This window comes from Aulostomus chinensis, chromosome 4, assembly GCF_037954235.1.
Source record: "Aulostomus chinensis isolate RoL2024-O1b breed Wild chromosome 4, RoL_Achi_v1.0, whole genome shotgun sequence".
Taxonomy (NCBI): Eukaryota; Metazoa; Chordata; class Actinopteri; order Syngnathiformes; family Aulostomidae; genus Aulostomus; species Aulostomus chinensis.
Genome location: NC_141323.1, coordinates 2952796 through 2972101, shown reverse-complemented (window position 1 = coordinate 2972101; position 19306 = coordinate 2952796). Strand labels below are relative to the sequence as shown.

The 19306-nt window shown below is 41.5% G+C and overlaps 1 protein-coding gene across 2 annotated transcripts; it reads right to left on the bottom strand.

Annotated features, from left to right (window-relative positions):
• Nucleotides 1-748: 748 nt before the first annotated feature.
• Nucleotides 749-18718, bottom strand: mapk11 (mitogen-activated protein kinase 11). Of its 2 annotated transcripts, XM_086201073.1 has the most exons (12): nt 18467-18713; nt 10108-10237; nt 9964-10022; nt 9635-9746; nt 6877-6906; nt 6117-6164; nt 5927-6041; nt 5770-5841; nt 5395-5474; nt 5227-5305; nt 4928-5101; nt 751-3389 (listed from the first exon to the last, which is right to left on the bottom strand). In XM_086201073.1, the coding sequence occupies exons 1-12, from the start codon at nt 18577-18579 to the stop codon at nt 3316-3318; spliced, it is 1086 nt and encodes a 361-aa protein (XP_086057199.1). In that variant the 5' UTR covers nt 18580-18713; the 3' UTR covers nt 751-3315. The 2 variants fall into 2 exon arrangements, with proteins under 2 accessions (XP_086057198.1, XP_086057199.1); XM_086201072.1 differs by having other exon boundaries at nt 749-3389; nt 5927-6164; nt 18467-18718.
• Between the last annotated feature and the right edge of the window lie 588 nt (nt 18719-19306).

Sequence of the window (19306 nt, the reverse complement as noted above, 5' to 3'; positions counted from 1 at the left end):
CACACACACACACACACACACACACACATACACACAGATTGCAGCTTTCGGTCGCCCCTGGCAGTGTATGGGTGTGTCTACAATGTGGGGGAATAAACCACAAAACATCTGCGCACCCCGGGGGTCATTCCCCTGCTCCTCTCCTGTACGATCCTGCAAAGCAAAAGTATAAACTGACCTTTTCTCCTTATTAAATGCTTTTATTCCATCAGTAAGTGAATGATACATAAGTAAATATGTTTCTTTGTCTATTCCTTCATATGAATGAGTCCCATAATACACGTTTACAATGTTAGAAACTCTACTGAATGAATTAATACTATCCTATATCACAGGGTGAGAAGTAAGGAGGGGAGGAAGGAAGAGATAAAGACGCCATAGAGCACAAAGCTATATATTTAGTGGAGATACAGAGGGGGAGAAGATATTTTGAGGCCACAAGATGTAACTTGTTCCCTCAGTTTTATTACTTTGACTTCTTCCTGTGCTTTGATTAATAAGCGGGAAGAATTTATTTAAATTTTCATATGTCCCAGTGTAATATCCACATCCTAGGATATGCGAAATTTGCTGAGGGCCACATGTGTAAACGACCAATCTGAATGAAGCATTATGGTGGAAAAAAAAAATTAGAAATACCATCGCAAAATACAACCTCAGTAGTACACACCTAGTTTAATTACATGTAAATCAAAACTGAAGTATTTTCTGATTACCGTACTCAAAGTTGGAACTATTCTGTATATCCCCGAACCATATAGAATTGGACTGAAAAACATGTTCACGGGTCATATATAGAATAAATGTTATATATATATGTGTATAAATGAGAGTGAGAGCAAGTACAGGAGACAAAAACAGTCTGACAAACATAAATCACTGCATTTATTCTGGGAAGCCAAGACAAGTCATGATACCAGAGGATGATCAATGATGAAATGATGTGAAACACTTGAGAATCCAGAGCTGACATTCAGTTTAGAGAGGTGAACTTCATGGGAACGGTCCGAACACACAACACACACACACACACACACACACACACACACACACACACACACACACACACACACACACACACACACACAACTGTGTATTCAGAAGACACTTGTACATACAATGCTTGTTTTTTGTTTTTCTTTTTTTGGTTATGTTTTTTCTCACATTTGCTTTGCAGTTGCTACCTAAAATCCACCACGTGTACGACATCCACATAAGCACATACAGTAACGTTTCAACATTCAGTAACTGACGGAGCTGGAACACGCTTTGACTGACGGACAGCTTTGATTCACGGGGATTGTAAATCAGGTACAAAAGTGTACATGAAGCTTTCCAGAGTGATTCAACATCGAGGAGTGGATAAATCTTCTCTTTGGTTGTTTTGAACAGAGCCAAAGCACCATCGCTACCCTTGCATGTCCATATAGAAACACACCAACCCATAAATGAAAATAGTTTTAGCTAGGGCCGAGAGCTTTCTACAGCTACCGAGGTTCAACTAACATACAACTTACTGAAGGTAACAAACTAAATTTTAAATTTTAAATCGATAGACAATCTTCTCTGTGTGTGCATTAAGGAGCTGAGACCCACAAATGACTGCTAGTTAGCTTCGCGCAATGAATGGTAGAGGGTGGAAAGAGTTAGCAACCCTCTGTCAAGCAAGACACATAGTCGGAACTACTTTCCTGACAGGGCGCAGAACTTCAGGAATAAAAATAAAAAAAAAACCACACTGATGGTAAAGAGAGAGACTGCTGCTATTGATCATGACAGGGAGAGGAGGAGGGGATTCGTCCTCAACAAACCAAGACCCTCAACCTGATCTATGATTGATGGAGGTATGCTAATACTTCCCATCCACTACCATTCATTGTGCTAAGCTAACTAGCAGGTTTCTGTGGGTATCTATCTTCATGACTGGCTCTGGGGTAGACGGCTAATAAGCACATTTAGCACATTTCCCCAAAAGTTGGCATGTTCCTTTAATCAACCGCACTGCCAATAATATTTCAGCACCTGGTGGTAGCACCGAATCTGTTCATATTATTCGTCTGTCTTTATAATATTTTGACTGTTTCGCTGCCATATTTACCTGTAAAACCTGTTGGTCTTTGGCTCGGCACATTGTGGTTCAACACAACCAAACTATCACTACCTTTAGCCAAAAAAAAAAACAAAAAAAATCACAACTGAAACTCCAGTCATGAGAAAAATAAATGTCACTGAAGTCATCAGCTGTATTGTTTATATTCAGTATCTACTGAGCTCATGCTGCCTGTTGTAGATTATGCAAAGGTTACATACTGTAATGGTGCTCCTTAATAAATATGATAGTGTGTATAATACCGTTGCATCGCTGAAATAGTACAAATCACATTAAAGGGCACTCCTAAAGATTTTAAGCAAAAGTCTCTGTGGCTGTCACAAGTAATCAAACACTTTCTGGGAATCGTCAGTCTAGATTGTAACCATACCATATATCTATCACTCCCTCTCTGGAAACTGTTTCTAACAGTTTACCAGACTTCATTATTTCACAGCTATGGCAGTCTGATGGAACACTGCCAACGCCAGCATGTGATCAGAAGCCAGCCAGCAGTACACACTGTTTATGTGAAGCGAGGTCACACTGTAAACACAGGCACTCTCTTTCAGGTTTGGTGTATATTCATCACAATGCTAATTAACAACAAAGTCTCCTGTTCTGTGAGCTGGATGATATGATTTCTCTTTGTTTTTTTAAATATTCTTTAACAAGGTGGAAACTATAACGATGATGTCCTGATAGTGCCGGTCCCTCACCCTCAGGCTGATGCAACAAGCAGGCTTTATGGTTATAATACAGTACCAGTTATATGTTGCAATAATAAAATACATAAAAAGTCATGCAGTAGTATGCAGGCTAAATGCTAAGCTGTTGTGTGATATGACATGACATTGCTGCAAGCCTTTCAACATGAATTCCATACATGAAAGTCTAAACGGTGGCTGCTCGTCGTCGCTATATGGAATTAAACGCTGTTCCGTCTTTACTTTGGAAATCCTAGTGTGCGCTTTTTGTTTTTCTCTCTCAGTCTGTAAACAGTTCCATTGTGTAAAGTTGCTCCCTTGTATGAGTCATGGCGTCGGTCCCTGTTGTAGCCGCATCGTTCCTCTTTATGAGCAGAAACATAAGAGGAAGCAACTTTGCAGCGTGAGGAGTTCCTTCTATCTTGTTCGTTCTAAAACGTTCCCTGCAATGTCCCGGTGAGACCACCCCACTCTGCACATGCCACTCACAGAGTACGTGGTCCATCTATAGATGAAGGCTTACTGCTCCACTTGAAGGCTGTCAGACTTGCTGGCGGGTGATTTGAAGCTGTTAACCTCTTCGAATACCAACTCTAAGCGTGACATAGAAAAGAGGGAGGAGAGAAGTTATGTGGGGTGCAAGCTAGGATTTCAGGCATGTTAAGGTATCTCTCTCTCTCGCTCTCTCTCTCTCTCTCCATATATAAGACACATCATAAACTCCCTGATACACTGAAACATGATCATATTTATACTGCTATGATGGCATCTCGAAACCCCTAAACTCTGGTAGTTTAATCTGTATTTCTACAACACATGCAAGCTTAAAGGGAGATTTCACAACCTTGACCCAGTTTTCCTGTTTTGGAGGCAGAAAGAGAGAATGGAAACTGACATTTGTTGGATAGTCTCCAATATTGAGGGAGATGCTAATGGGAACAACCACAAAACAGCTATAACTAGCACATAGAAAAGCTGTCTGAATCAAACTCTGTCCATTAAAAGTGCTGTTTTTGCTACTGACAAGCTTAACCTTCATCATTTCAATCATTGAAATAATCCTTTGTGGCTGTTTCACTTTGTGAGTGGGCTGACTTTAACACGGTCACAATCACTATATATGCTAATTGCAGCTGTGTTGGGGATGCCAGACTTTGCATCTTTCATAATATCGGTGAGATTAAACTTTTTTTTTTTTCTTGATCACTTAATTTGATTAAAAATAGAGGAAAATTGGACCCTGGTTTAAAAAAAAAATAGAATCTCCCTTTCAGTTCCTTTTAAATGGCATTGCTCGCTAAAAATTCCAACTAATTTGGTATAGATTAAACAAGCAAACATCAGGGTTTCTGCATAAATGGGGCTGTAAAGCAGCCTTTAAGGAAATACACTTATTGTCTATTCTTCCCAGAGACAGGTGAGAAAATAGATATCCTTCTTCTTCCCCGTGCTGCCTTAGGGAGCTGAGAGACAGAAGCCTGATGACTGCTAGTTAGCTTAGTGCAATTAATGGCGATGAATGGGAAGTGTTAGCATACATCAGTCAAAAGTCATCTCATCGATCATTTCAAATTTTTGGTTTGTCCAGAAGTAATCCTCCTCGTTCTCTCTCACGAAGTCGCTCAAGACTAGTGGCAGTTTGATAAATTTACAATGGCTTTTGATGTGCTGCCTCGAATCGCTGTGCATAGTCAGGAAAGTAGTTCCAAAAATATATCTGATTTTAAAATTCAAATGTCTCATAGTTTTAAAGTTTTAATTAATTGCAAATGTCATGTACAAGCCTTGTTTTATTAATGCAGGGAAGGACTTTTTTGGAGAAAAGTGTCGTTGATGACTTTTGATGGAAGCATGCAAGTCTGTCCATCTAATACCAATCGCTATGCTAAGATAACTTGGAGGACAGCTGGTCTCCGTGGGTCTCAGCTCCCTAGTTTGTGCAACTTTTGTCTTTACAAATAAAAACTGCCCCTAAAACATTCTTTATACAGGAAAGGCAGAGAATTAATTCATTAGAAGTAGATGATCTTTGTATTCTTATGCCTGCAATCCAAATTATATTTTCATTGTTTTCCATCATTGTCTACCCTGCTGGCTGTTTAAATCTGTTATTCTTCTATTATAGCTTCACCTTTCCATTCTTCTAGAGTACGGTCTTTACTCTCAAGTGTTTGGTCATAAGGCGGCGCCTCTGGCTCATCATCCGGGTCGTGGTACTGTGAGAAGTAGGGGTGGGACAGAGCCTCACTGGCTGAGATCCTCCCATCACAGTCCAGAACCAGCATTCTCTTCAACAGGTCAACGGCTAACAGAGAGGATTAGATAAACATTTGATAACTTTCTGCTAAAGGCAACAATAATGTATAACTAGCTTGGCAGCTTTTGAATTGAATTATAGAAGGCGATAATCAAGTCTGCAGGTTCACTAACCGAGTGGATTTGCACCTCTAAAGATCTTTTCCAAGTCCTGCTGGGGCATAAATGGGAGAGATTGGATATACTTCTGCGCCTGCAAATACATACCAATATTCAATCAAAACCTCATATTTCTTTAATCCCACCCAGTTAATCCCACCGATCCCTCTGACCCTTCCTCACATGTTCAGAGCAGATTTTCTTGAGTAGCTCGGGTGTCGGTGTTCCAACCATCTCCATGATTCTCTTCAGCTGGTCGATATCTTAGCACAAGAATGGTTAGGGGGCATCAAGATTCTTCCAAAGTTATACACTTGAATCTTCAACACACAAAGTGCAGTTAATCAAATTTGTTTTAGTGCTACTCTTAGGCACCGAATACAATAACCGAGATAATTCAGGCTTTTGTGATTGCCTCTATTCATCCCAGACTTCTCTTGTTGTTGCGCCTCTCTGTCAGAGATTGTTATGCAAATCTACAAGAAGTCTACATCTATGAGGCACTCATCAGAGATGTGGAAAAGAAGCTGCCAGTGAGCTGGTGCTGATAAAGGATACAGTCAGTGCCGGGAAACAGGACTTTCCCCTTTAGCAGCTCTCCCATAATGCATCCCACGGACCAAATATCCACTGGAACACAAAAACCATGTTGATCAGTGAATAGAATTGCCTCCAAAACTCTTTGACAATAAAAGAAGGTCACCAGCTCTCTCACCATTCTGATTGTAATGCATCCAGTTCAGCATGATCTCCGGTGCTCGATACCAGCGAGTTGCCACATACCCTGTCATCTCATCGTCCGTTTGTCTGGCCAATCCAAAGTCGAGGATCTGTTGGAGAAGTGGATGAGTCCTCAGAGTGATGGAGTTTAGAGGTGGCGTTAAGGATTTGATGGTGAAACTCACCCTCAGTTCACAGTCCTCGTTCACTGCCACATTACTTGGTTTGAGGTCCTGGGACGTAGAGTTGACCGGAGGATGGGTAAGAGTAAAATGCAGCAAAAAATGCAGCACATTCATTTGTAGTCCATTTAACTTGATGATCCAATAAGAACTCCAGCGATGAATTGATTTAATTAAAGCAGATGCAACATTTACGTATTGAATAAAAAAAGATTAGACTGAACTTTTGATTTAAGGCCAAATATAAAATATTTCACTCATTCCTTCCAGGAAAACAGAAGGTATCAATTAAAAAAACAATTTGAAACTCTAACAAAGTCACACACATAAGACTAATTCCAATCAACCAGTGCACTTTTGTGTCTGAATTTTAACAGCACGGTTGATAATTCTACCTCATAAAATGTTCGCAATTTAGATTTGAAAGCCAAGTGATGATTGTATTTCAGTATAACTATCTGAATACTGCCTATAAATGTTAGATTTATCAAAGTATATACATAATAATGTTAAATGTAAAATAATTTAAGTTTTTTTTTTCAAATCCTTGAACTATGTAAGTGAAAATAAAGAAGGGGAAACTGCTGTGTTATATATTGCAGGCAAACATATACATTTTTATGTATCTTATCTATTAAAACAGCGACAGATTATAGCTGTAGACTAATTTTAATCTGTAGTCCCTCAACCACATAACATGCTGTTGTGTTTTCACCAAGTTGATGGTCAAACAAGGCTTGAAGGGTGAAGAGGAGGCACTCACTCTGTGAATCAGTCCTGCTGAATGGATGTACTGTTCGCCAGGGATGGGGGGAGGAGAGAGGAGACATAAAAAAGGAGACAAGGGTCAACAGTGCAGTTCACCATATTAGCCCCTGCTTCAAGGGACACTGCTTTTGTCTGTCCCATGGTAACCGGGCCGAATGAACAGCTGGATCAGCTGGCTGCTTGACACAAATCACAGAGAATGTCTCATTCAGTCAAAAATATTGAGTATCTGAGACACATTAATGGTGATTGCCTTATTCTGGACTGCTGACATTAACACCAAGGTGTTCTTGTACTATAGGGAGTATTACTGCAGTTGGAATTGGAGTAAATATACATCTCCACACAGCCTGGCGGAGCCTTGAAGTGGCCAGGGAAGGGACAATTGAAGTTCCTTTAAGAAGCTGTTCCCTAGATTAATGGATGGATGGATTGATAGATGGATGGATGGATGGATGGATGGATGGATGGATGATCTCCACCTTGAGTTACCAACTTATCATAGTGGAGGAGTTTGTGTGTCCCAGTGATCCCAGGAGCTTAGTTGTTTGGGGGCTTTTATGCTCCTGGTAGGGTCATCCAAGACAAACAGGTCCTAGGGAAGGGACCAGACAAAGAGTAGCTCAAAAGATCCCAATGACAATCAACAAAGTTGGACCGAGTTTCCCTTGCCCAGATCCAGGCCACCAGGACCCCCCTCTGGAGCCAGGCCGTTGGTGGACAACAGTGATGAGGGACACCGTCAAGCTGAAGAAGGAGACCTTTGAGGCCTTGTTGGCCCATGGAACTGGGGAAGCAGCTGACAGGTACTGGCAGGCCAAGCAGTGTTTGGCTTTGGTGGTTGCTGAGGCAAAATTCAGACATGGGAAGAATTTGGTGAGGCAGTGGAGAACAACTTTTTAAGAAGGGGGGCCGGAGGTTGTATTCCAACTACTGTGGGATCACAGTCCTCAGCCTTCCTGGTAAGGTCTATTGAGGGATTCTGGAGAGGAGGGTGCATCGGATAGTCACACCTCGGATCTGGGAGGGGCAGTGTGGTATTCGTCCTGGTCGTGGAACTGTGGACCATGGGAGTTTGCCCATCCAGTCTACATGTATTTTGTGGACTTTGAGAAGGTATTTGACCGTATCCCTTGGGGAATCCTATGGGGTTGCTCCGGGAGTATGGGATATTGGACCACCTGATTCGGGTGATTTATTCCCTGTATGAGTGGTACCAGAGCTTGGTCCGTATTGCAGTAAGTCGGATTCGTTTCCATTGAGGGTTGGACTGAGACGGAGCTGCCCCTTGTCACTGATTCTGTTCATAATTTTTATGGACAGAATCTCTCGGCGCAGCCAGGGTGTTGAGGGGATTCGGTTTGTTGGTTGCAGGATTGGGTCTCTGCTTTTTGCAGATGATTTGGTCCTATTGGCTTCATCAGCCTGTGACCTTCAGCTCTTGTTGGATTGGTTCGCAGCCAACTGTGAAGTGGCCAGGATTAGAATCAGCACCTCGCCTGGAAACGGGTGTAGTGCCATCTTTGTGTTGGGGATGGGACCCTGCCCCAGGCGGAAGAGTTCAAGTTCCTTGGGATCTTGTTCACAAGTGAGATCGACAGGCAGATTGGTGCTCCATCTACGGTGATGTGGACTGCATCAGTCCATTGTGGTGAAGAGGGAGCTGAGCTGAAAGGCAAAGCTCTCAATTGACCAGTTGATCTACATTCCTACCCTCACCTATGGTCATGAGCTTTGGGTATGACCGAAAGGACAAGATCTTGGGTACAAGTGGCCACAATGAGTTTCATTCAGAGGGTGGCTTGGCTCTCCCTTAGAAAAAGGGTGAGAAGCTCTGCCATCCTTGGAGTAGAGCCACTGCTCTGCCACATTGAGAGGAGTCAGATGAGGTGGCTTGGGCATGTGGTCAAGATACCTCCCAGACGCCTCCCTGAGGAGGTGTTCAGGGCACATCCAAAAGGTAGGAGGCCTCAGGAAAGACCCAGGACACAATGGAGAGACTGTGTCTCTCAGCTGGCCAGGCAACGCCTTGGGATCCCCTAGGAGGAGCTGGACAAAGTAGCCGGGGAGAAGGAAGTCTGGGTTTCTCTGCTTAGGCTGCTACCCCTGCAACCTGACCCGTATAAGTGAAAGAAGATGGATGGATGGATGGATGGATGGATGGATGGATGGATGGATGGATTTCGGATTATTGTAGAAAAAATAAATTATATGACATATTAATGTTTTGTTCAGCAAGATCATGTTCACAAATGAGCAAAAAATGTATGTTTTTTGTAGCATCATTGTATTTGCAAGAACTAAGCAAGCGTCTGTGATGGAACTAAATCACAGACGCTGATGCTGCGAACCAGCCTTGTCAACAACTAGTTCCCCTTCTTCTTCACAGTTTGGTTTGGTGGCGTCGAATGTCCATGACAGCATCTGTCACGTTGTTTAACCACTTGTTATCAGCAACTGATTAAAACATGCTTAAAATCGTCAAGATTCATGAGGCCCGTTTTCATGCTGTAGAAAAATGTGAGCATATCTTAGCCTGTGTTAACCACAGAACTTTCAGATAACCCACTGACTTGGAGAAGTGGATGTTCAACAATGCAAACTGATTTAAGGGTTTTAGGATTCCTACACCTCTCTACGGCTACACCTGAATCCATCTTGCATGAATACATAATGTAACAGGGCTCTATGTATCCTATCTAAATATTACGTATGTCACATTCACATCCAGCAGATTCATCTCAACAAATCACCTTGAGGCCCCGCAGAAGCTGGTAAATTAAGAACTGCACGTGCTCGTCTGACAACCTTTGAAACTTCACGATGTTATTGAGGTCTGCACCCATCAGGTTGGTCACCAGATAGCTGAAAAAGAGGATAACATATGTCGGCCTTTGTCTGAATGAAGGGGCTGGGGGAAATGGAGGCCAACCTGGTAATGCTGCCATGGCAACCATTTGACTCCACAAGCCTGCAATCCCCAAGGTACCAACTCCAACATCCCCTCTAACCACAGAAACATCGAATTTGCAGTGTGCAGATGTATATTTCATAAGAAAATGTCACAAGATAGAAGATTTACAGTTCATTGAAGTCTTCTAATACTGCAGCAGGTGTGAATACGTCCAGCAGCCCTATTACCTGTAGAGACAGAGACGAGCAGAGCTGATTAATAACAGAGCCGCAACACAGTAAATGTCTGGTTATTTTGATGAGTCCCACTAACATTCTCATGTTTCATGTGCTTGAGCAGCCTGAGTTCCCGGTATGAGCGGCGACTGTGGATCAGAGACTGAAAAGGCCGAGACAGCTTCTTCACTGCAACCTTCTGCCGCAAGACAACATCATATGCAGAACTGTAAAAAGACAAAAGACATGATGACATGATAACATATCACTGTCCAGTGCTTCCTAATTCACAGCAATGAAGAAACATCACATTTTAAAGCAATAGTTCAACATTTCAGGAAATAAAAATAATGTCATACTTTGCTTCACAACTTAACTTTAGTGACAAGATTGATATGCTCTCAAGTTCAAATATGAACTTGAACAAGAGCAGTATTCTTGCTTTGGATGAAGTTTTGCGAAACAACTGGCATGAAAATACCACCAACCTTAAAACATACTGAATATCATGTTGTTTTTATATTTGTTTACATCTGCATGAGAAAATATGTAAAAGGTAACAAAAAACAGAGGGAAAGACTTTTCGCCTGGAGTCAGATTTTGTTACATCCAGACAGTGCGGTGCTAGCTGTTTTCCCTTCATTATTGCTAAGCTAAGCTAAGTCCAGCACAAATGTAGGCTTTTTTTTTTAATCTTGTTTTCGCTACCATTTCTAGTCTTTAAGCTAAAGCTAACCATTACTATAGTTTCTGGTTTCTTAGTCTGCTGCAAAGACTCGTGAGTCTCATCAAACTCTCAACTTGAGAGCAAAGTAACTTCCCAATTTGATTTAGGAAGTCTTGTATCAGCTGGTGATCCGTAGAATGTTTGTATTTGAGAGTTGAGACAGAAACACAGAAATAGAAAGAGAGAAAGCCTGATGGAGGATGTGGTGGAACACGGAGAGGGAAGATGCATACAGAAGAGTAATTAGGCCACCCACGATAGAAAAAAAAATCTTTGAGAAAAAAAAGTCGAAATGTCTGGAAAAAAGTCGAAATACAGTGCTGAAAAAAGAAGTCGGCCTTTTGGGACTGTAACAATCAGTGCATGTGACTGCTTCTACTCTCCAAAATGGCGTGCAGGCAGTTAGAGGAACTGGTGAGACTATACTTTGGACTCGGCTTTAGTAACAAAGAAATACTTTCTCTTTTAGCTCACAAACACACTGTAGTTATCAGTACTAGGACTTTGAAGAGACTGTGCTGAAAACTGCATATGCTCCGAAGGATAAACCACACAAGCTTGGAAGCACTTCCTCGACACTGCATGTCGACTTTATTCTCAACATTGTGTTTTTACTTCATTCTCAACATTTTGACTTTTTTTCTTGACATTTCGACGCTTTTCTTGAAATCAGCTATAAAAAATATACCTCCTCCCATTTTTTTTCTCATGGGTGGCCTCGTGGGTACTCTTCTGTAGATGTATGACATTGTCGAATTGCAGCAGTTTATTTCATCCGACTCTTTTGGAAATGTAAATTTTATTCCCCCATTTTAAATTGCTACCTTTGTGCTTTCAGTGTCTTTTCAGGCCAGGAAGCTTTTCAGCACTTGCAGTTGGCCTAGTAACTGATAATAATATAATACAGCCATCTGGGAGTACAGGAGACAAACAGGAAGGAAGCATGGGTGGGAGTTGAGAAATTCTAAGTATTGCAGGAATAAAGGAGAAGTGAAACTCGGACATGAAAAAAAGGACAGTTAAAGTCAGCGAAATCAATATGTCATTGTAGAATTGATGCAGATTAATATGCTGTGTGTATTTGATCACTTCAAAGGAAAAAAAAAAACCCTCACTTGCACTTAATGCTCTTGAAAAGATGGGCAGATATTTCACAAGTTTCTCAATAAAGGTGAAACCACAAGTTGCTTCATCACCTTTTGCTTCAGTTTGTGACTCTACAGAAAACACTTCCTAGAACAAACTCTGCTGTGAAATAGCGGGAGTATTCAGCTTTTCACATGAAGTTGGAGAATGACAGTGACACTTTTTGTCAAGAGAATAAAACATTGACCCAGAGCGCCAAGTCAAGGCCAAACTACCCCTGCTGCTACATCACATTCTGATCATTTTATTGCGCAGCGGCAGGGAAACCTGACTCTTCAACAACATCATAGCAGTAGAATTCTGCAGTAGGGTGTTAAAGCATCATATCAGAGCATTCGACACCTGATCCTAATTTAACAAACCTGGATACGCATGAATATACTGACTGGAGTCACCTTAAACGCTAAGTTTGGGATCTAGATCTAGATTCCAGACATCTGAATCCTGTTTTTACTGTGCAAACAAGATTTCTCATGTGGCATGTAAGTGTTATATCCTGGAAAATAATTTTACCAGAAAAAGTTTTTTTTTTCCAAAAAAAGATAATCTTACGTATATTGTGCATTGACTGCCTTTTAGAAAGCTAAAAACCAAAAAGAACAATATTAACTTGAACATGCAGAGATGTATGCAATCTACCTGTGAAGTGTTCAAGAAACAAATTTACACTTCTTGTCGGCAGGGAAGGCATAGAAATAGCAGCCAATATCGACAGAAACAGATGCAAAATTAGTCGCTGGAAATATTTAATTAACTGAGAATTTACCAGCTGATTTAAGGAAAGACGTACACAAATTAAACACACCTGAGAAGAAGAACCTTTTCTACAGTCACATGACCTATCAGATGCTCTACGGCACAGGAGCACTAGAAGAAAAAGCCGTGTGATGTTGCATGTAAACAAGTATGCAAAACGCCTCTAAAATCAGTCTCATTCCATTTCTGCTCAGAAATTGGATTCATGCCATTCTTGACTCTGTGAAATGTGTCTGAGCCGTCATTGAACTGGACACACGTAAGCTTCCATTTGAGTGGAGTCGAGGGGCTCATGTATACATTATGCCCCAGGCCCCTGTTGGGGATTATTCTTTTCATTTTTTTTCCACTTCCCTGAAGTGGCGCCAAGACAAATAGTCACCTTGAGGTGCGAGCCAAATGATGCATATCTTCAGTTTGCTATGGCGCCCACAGTAAATAATGCTACATCGTTATAATGCTTACATGCTTGAGTAAACTGCACTCTTGCATGGATGACTATGCAGCTTTCTGGCCAGAAAACACCTGCTGCCAGTCCGGATGCCCCTGTTGGGCTACATCCAGGACAGCAGCCGGACCCTCGACATGAAGCAGGCCTCACACATACCTCCCCCCCTGCCATGCTGCCATCTTCCATACATGGCTCTGACTGCACTGCTTTCAGCCCAGCACAGCCAACACATCGATTTCTCCCCTTTTGTCTCAGTATTTTTTCTCGCTCTTAATGCACCTCCGGTTTCAAAGAGGAAGAAGGGGGAGGGGGTAACAGATATCAATCTTAAGATGATTCATCATGGAAAACTGTCTTCCTGTTCTGATGTGAACTGTTCAAGTAGTTCATCCTGTTTGAATTAGGGGCAGGACAAAACAATTAGATATATTTGGGGTACAGGGAGGTTATTGACTCCCGATTGCCACCAATGGGGGTCGTTGTTAACGTTGCATTGAATTTCCTGCATTCAAATGAACATTTCTCTGGTATTTTCTGAATAATTTGGCTTTCTCTGTAGGCAAGATCAGAATTTAGGAATGTCCCAGTTCCACGATAAGAGCACTGACGTGTTAACAACACACAAAACAATATAGCCGGCCTCAGAAAAACAACTCTACTTTTCTTATCAGAGTAAAAAAAAAGGCAAATGTTTGACTGCACAGTCGAGTGCGTCAGTGAAATAAGGTGCCATTGCAGTTGTGTGTCGGTGTGGATGTTTCACTATGTTGGCCGTTTGTGAAACATACGTTGTTAACTTTAACCCTACAATTTCAGAAACCTCGGCAAGAGATGTAACGCCCCTGTTCGTGGATCTTCTTGCTCCCTCTCCCATGTTCCCCCTTGTTTGGAAGCGAAAAGGATGCTACAATGCTATGTGATGTATCACACTTATTCCATGGCCGTCTGTTCTTCAGGCGGTGTGATTGACCACGGCAGTGTGACGTCAGGCTGGGGTGGTACAATCATGCACCACCCCAGCCTGCATTCTTAGGCAGAATGTCTTACTTAAATCATAATCTGTTGCGCTCTTATTTGTCTGTGGTCCACATCGCTACTGCGGTTCGATGGCATTTGTCACCTAATATCGGCCATTTTTACCACTTGTATTTATGACTTATCTGGTCGTTTTTCTTGGAAGGACAGTTTCGTCTTAGCATAGCAGCTCTAAGCGCTGCTTTGTAAACATTTTTAAATATATCTTTTGTTTTATTCATGCAAAAAAAAAAAAGAGTAAAAATCCTAATTTGCAGTTTGCTTATAACGCTATGCCTTAGCTGGGTACAATGTCACCTTTAAAAGTGCAGTATCAACCTTCGATCTTCAGTGAACACCACCCCCCCAACACACACACACACACACACACACACACACACAAATACACACCATCATGTATTGCATCTGTATCTACCTTGCAGTGCAGTCACGTTTCCCGACAGCCCTCTATCTAAACAGGGGCTCAACTCATGCAACAGTATCAGGATCTCAATCAAATCAGGTTATCGTATCTCTAATTACCAAACTGACAGATGTAACATTTGTGTCAGGAGGAAATAAAACAGCCATGTTTTATTCATAGTCATCCAAATGAGAGGCGTCGTGCCAAAGTTTTGCCTTACTGAGCAGATGTTACATATGCTGACATGAGATGAAAGCAGCTTGATCAGCTCAGTGCATATTTAGCTCAATTTCGTCTCAAAAGAATGAAGCAGAAAAGAGAATATTCAATGGGATTACTGCAGGCAGACAAAGAGACTGGGTTAGACAAAGAAGACGTTTTCCAAACTTCCTGTGTCAAGACTTATCCAAATCGGAGAGGAGCTGAATATTAAATCATGATATGAGGTTTGCATTTATGAGGATTCACTGGCAGGTGCCTCTGCTTTGCTATTTATCCAGAGTCATTCCTTATAAGCTAACATGCTCCCTTGCACCCCTTGATTCCTCCTCCCTAGAAGATTGTAAGAGCTTGTTGGGTCCTTAACCTCAGGCCTGCAATCTCAAGAGGCTTTACTGAGAAAACAAGCTAAGATAAATGATGAGAGCTGCTTAGCTGTGCATCTCAAAACGCTAGACTGTTAGACAACTCCCCCCACACACACACACACACCCCCATCACGACACAGTCATTTTACTCTGAAACCCCATCCCCCAGTCGTGCGATAATCAAGTCTTTCCATGAGAAAGTCACTAACAATAGCTACAGATCAGGATTAACAATGCGAGAAAGAGCTGGGTGGTTTGTAGAGGAATGTCTTTTGTGCATTTGGATAATGCAAGACATCATTTTTCCGTCTAAGTTACATCCATATATTGCATACCTTGACATGTATGCTGACACAAAGAGGAAAACTCCCTGCTAAAGCCTAATTCTATAAGTACCACCTTCGTTTTTTTGTTTTTTTTTTAAATAATCCCAAGCAAACAAGGCAACTCCCTGCCATGGATTTAGAATTCCAGTTCCAGATATGGAACTGAAATGGCTAAAATAGATGTAGAAAGATAAAAGTTTTAGGTGAAAGTAATGGGTCAGTGTAGACGGATAAAGCATTCGGCATCTGATAGTCCAAGCAACTCCAGGGACATCGATATCCTTGTTCCTCCTGTGTGTGCATTAGGTAGCCAAGTGGCTGATTGCTAGTTAGCTTAGCACAATGAATGATAATGGATGGGAAAGTGTTAGCATACCTCCATCAAACAGCATCATTCTTTGCCTAAATTTACATAACTATGACTGAACATAACATTTATTATGAAATGTACATTTATAATGAGGAGACACTGGAATTTTAGAATTGTTGGAACTACTTTCTTGACCGGGCTTTCCACACACCACCTCTTTGCAACTTTGGCCAACAAAAAAAAAATCTTTTGATGACTAGAAGCGTGATCTATTTGATGACTTTTGACGTATTCCAACTCTTCCCATCTACTGCCATTCACCTTCTTGTCTGGTTCTATGGAGGATGGAGGATAAGCGAATTTCCCTAAAAAGTTTCTCTGTAACCGATGGCAAAGAAATACATAACTGTAACAGCATGAGTTTAAACAGATTTTTAAAAAGAATCAGCTGAGACAGAAGCATTCAGAGCATGAGAGGGTACATGAGTTCAAGTGATTGGAGAAGGCAAAGGTCTGTTAGGCAAGCGATGTAAAAGCTCATACACAGATCATGCGCATCACACTCTTTATCCCACGTTTTATTTCTCATCAAGGGAAATAAATAGAGTCCATTCACAGCTGACTGGCCTTAAATAAACTCCAGTAATAGTGGAGCTCCAAAAATTAACCAAACATCTAAAAGACTTCAATATTGACCGGTAATGCTGCATTACTAAGGGTAATGCTGTTCCTGTTGATAATGTACCTCTGAATGGATGCTTTAAAAGCATTACAGCAAGCATGTGTTAAGAGCAGAGGTATCTAAAATGGGAATCAAACCTTAGCCTCGCTGCTTTCATGCTCCCAGATTTGGAGTGCATAATAATACAGAATGAAACAGGCGACTGCAAACTCAACACCAGCTCTCCACAGTTTTGCTCTTCTACAAATCAGTGAAGTTCTAAAGGACCGTGACAACTTTTTGGGAAATAATACCTTTATTTTCTGGCTTCCTCAGAGCCAGACAAGAATACAGACAACCGTCTTTTCTCTGTGTGTGCTTTCGGGAGCTGAGACCCACAGAGACCTGCTGACCACTCGTTAGCTTAGCACAAGGGATTGTAGTGGATGGGCAGGATAGCATACCTAGAATACAGGTTAGCATAACTCACACCTCATTGGTTGGTTTGAAACAGATACGTTTCACAATCTTGTTTCTTCAGAGAAAAAAGGGTTATCTATATTCTTGTCTGGCTCTGAGGAAGCCAGAAAATAAAGGTATTGGTTTGTCAAACAGTAATCCTCTTAAAGTTGGCCGTGATGAGAGGCAGCAATCATAATTCTAGTTGTCTACAAGCTTTGTGTTGGCCGAAGTTGCCAAAGGACTTTTGAGGTGCTGCGTCAAATCCCTGCACTTGCTCAGGAAAGTAGTTCCAACTATGTGCCTGTTAAAGCCATAATGTCTCATAATTCTTCCCACCTACGACCATTCATGCTAATGTGTCGAGTGTCTTCATTGATATATGATATGATATATATACAATTTTATGACAGAAGAAGACGATAGTAGCCCAACATGACTGTAACAAAACACGAGGAATAAAATGCAGCGCCCGGATGGAAACGGTCAGTTGAGAACACGTCTTTGTCTGCAAGTCCAAACAGTAACACCACCTGTACAGAGGGCCAATGTCGACTCACAGGGCATAATTTGGAACATTTAACCAAAATTTAGCTTCAATTAGCTTCTTGTGGTCTGTAAGGTCCAATGGGGGACAGTTAGGGGTGTGACCAGTGGTCGCAGACGGGAATTTGCATCCATAATGATTCAAGGAACTTGGTCTTAACAATGTTTGTGATGTTTCTGAGACAGCTGCCAAATTCAATCAATTCCAAGACTTATTGATCCTGGCAACTATATCTGCTACTTCCTACTGCCGCTATGGAGCTGCAAACGTGCACCGTTGTGACGACCAGGTTTAACATCTTATTCATGTCTTGGAAATATGACCCCCCCCCCCAACTGGGATCAATCACATGAACACACAAAGGCTCCTCCACATTTCTTCATGCCCGTCAGCCTGCTATGATAGCTTAATTACTATCAGAGGTGGTATCGCCATGAGACATCGCCATAGCAACGGGATCCCACTGGCAAATCCAAAATTAAGGCATGTAAGGTTTACTACATGTGCATGCAAGCAGAGGGACTTGGGTGTGTGTATGTGTGTTGTAATGTGTGTGACGGAGGGTTATTTGGGAAATTCCTGTGCTGACACTGTCTCAATCTTAAATTCCCTCCCACCAATACAGAAGCAGAGGACAGACAGCTGTGGGATGAAAACAAGTCCTGCAGACCTGCAACTGTGTCTTTTAATGGGTGGCAACACATATACTGTGAAATACATATTTATTTATACATTACAACGTAGCCTACAAATACTACTACATCATTTCCCACTGACAATATGGGCTCAGTACGCTAGAAAAGCTAGAGGATGCTAATAAAGCCTGTACTGACAATGACAGTAAAAACCAAACGACAGTCATTATAAACTGCTTCATTCTGATGACACAGCCCAGATGAACCATCGTTCCTCTGATGGATGATGACCAAAATATATTATGACTGTGCAGCCTCGCCCCCCCAACACACACATACCCACACACACATACACACACACACACACACACACACACACACACACACACACACACACACGCAAACAGACTCACCACACTGAACCATAGGCTCCGGAGCCCACCGGCGTAAGGTTCTGATAACGTTCCGGAACCTCCCACACAGTCTTGTTCAGTTCCTGTCGGTAGAATCCCGGTCTGGCCGACATTTCTCCACGCCGACACAAGAGTAGAGAGGACTGGGCTGACAAGGAAATAAGGAGGAGGAGAATATAAGACAGAAATGCTAGATGGGACCGGGGGGATCGCCGTCTGCTGCCTGAGCTGAGCTGCTGCTGCTGCACCGGCTGGAGACTCTCTCTCTCTCTCTCTCTCTCTCTCTCTCTCTCTCTCTCTCTCTCTCTCTCACACACACACACACACACACACACGATGTTTCTCTGGCTGTCTCTCTTTCTCTTCTACGTTTCTCTCTCTGTTGTAATATTTTTCGTTGATTAATAGGTACAATATATTATATTATACGATCAGACAGTTGAAACCCATTATATTTGTGTGCGTATATATATATAGAGATATATCTCTATAGATAGATATATCTATCGATAGCTAGATATATAGATATATCTATATATCTATCGTTATATATATATATATCTATCGTTATATTTATATATATATATGTGTGTATATATATATATATATATATATATATATATATATATATATATATATATATGCCATCTTTCAAGGCTTTCTGGCTAACTGCCAGAAAGAGTAACAACAAAGGACCCATGTAGTTCTGTGTATCTATCTATCTATCTATCATCTATCTATCATCTATCTATCTATCTATCTATCTATCTATCTATCTATCTATCTATCTATCTATCTATCTATCTATCATCTATCTATCTATCTATCATCTACATATCT

Coding starts and splice junctions, on each gene's coding strand:
- mapk11 (XM_086201072.1), bottom strand. CDS start 18,579: ATGTCGGCCAGACCGGGATTCTACCGACAGGAACTGAACAAGACTGTG. Junction 6,907..9,634: donor AGCTTCTGCGGGGCCTCAAG/GTGATTTGTTGA, acceptor CCTGGCGAACAG/TACATCCATTCAGCAGGACT. Junction 3,390..4,927: donor TACTCTAGAAGAATGGAAAG/GTGAAGCTATAA, acceptor TGTCACGCTTAG/AGTTGGTATTCGAAGAGGTT.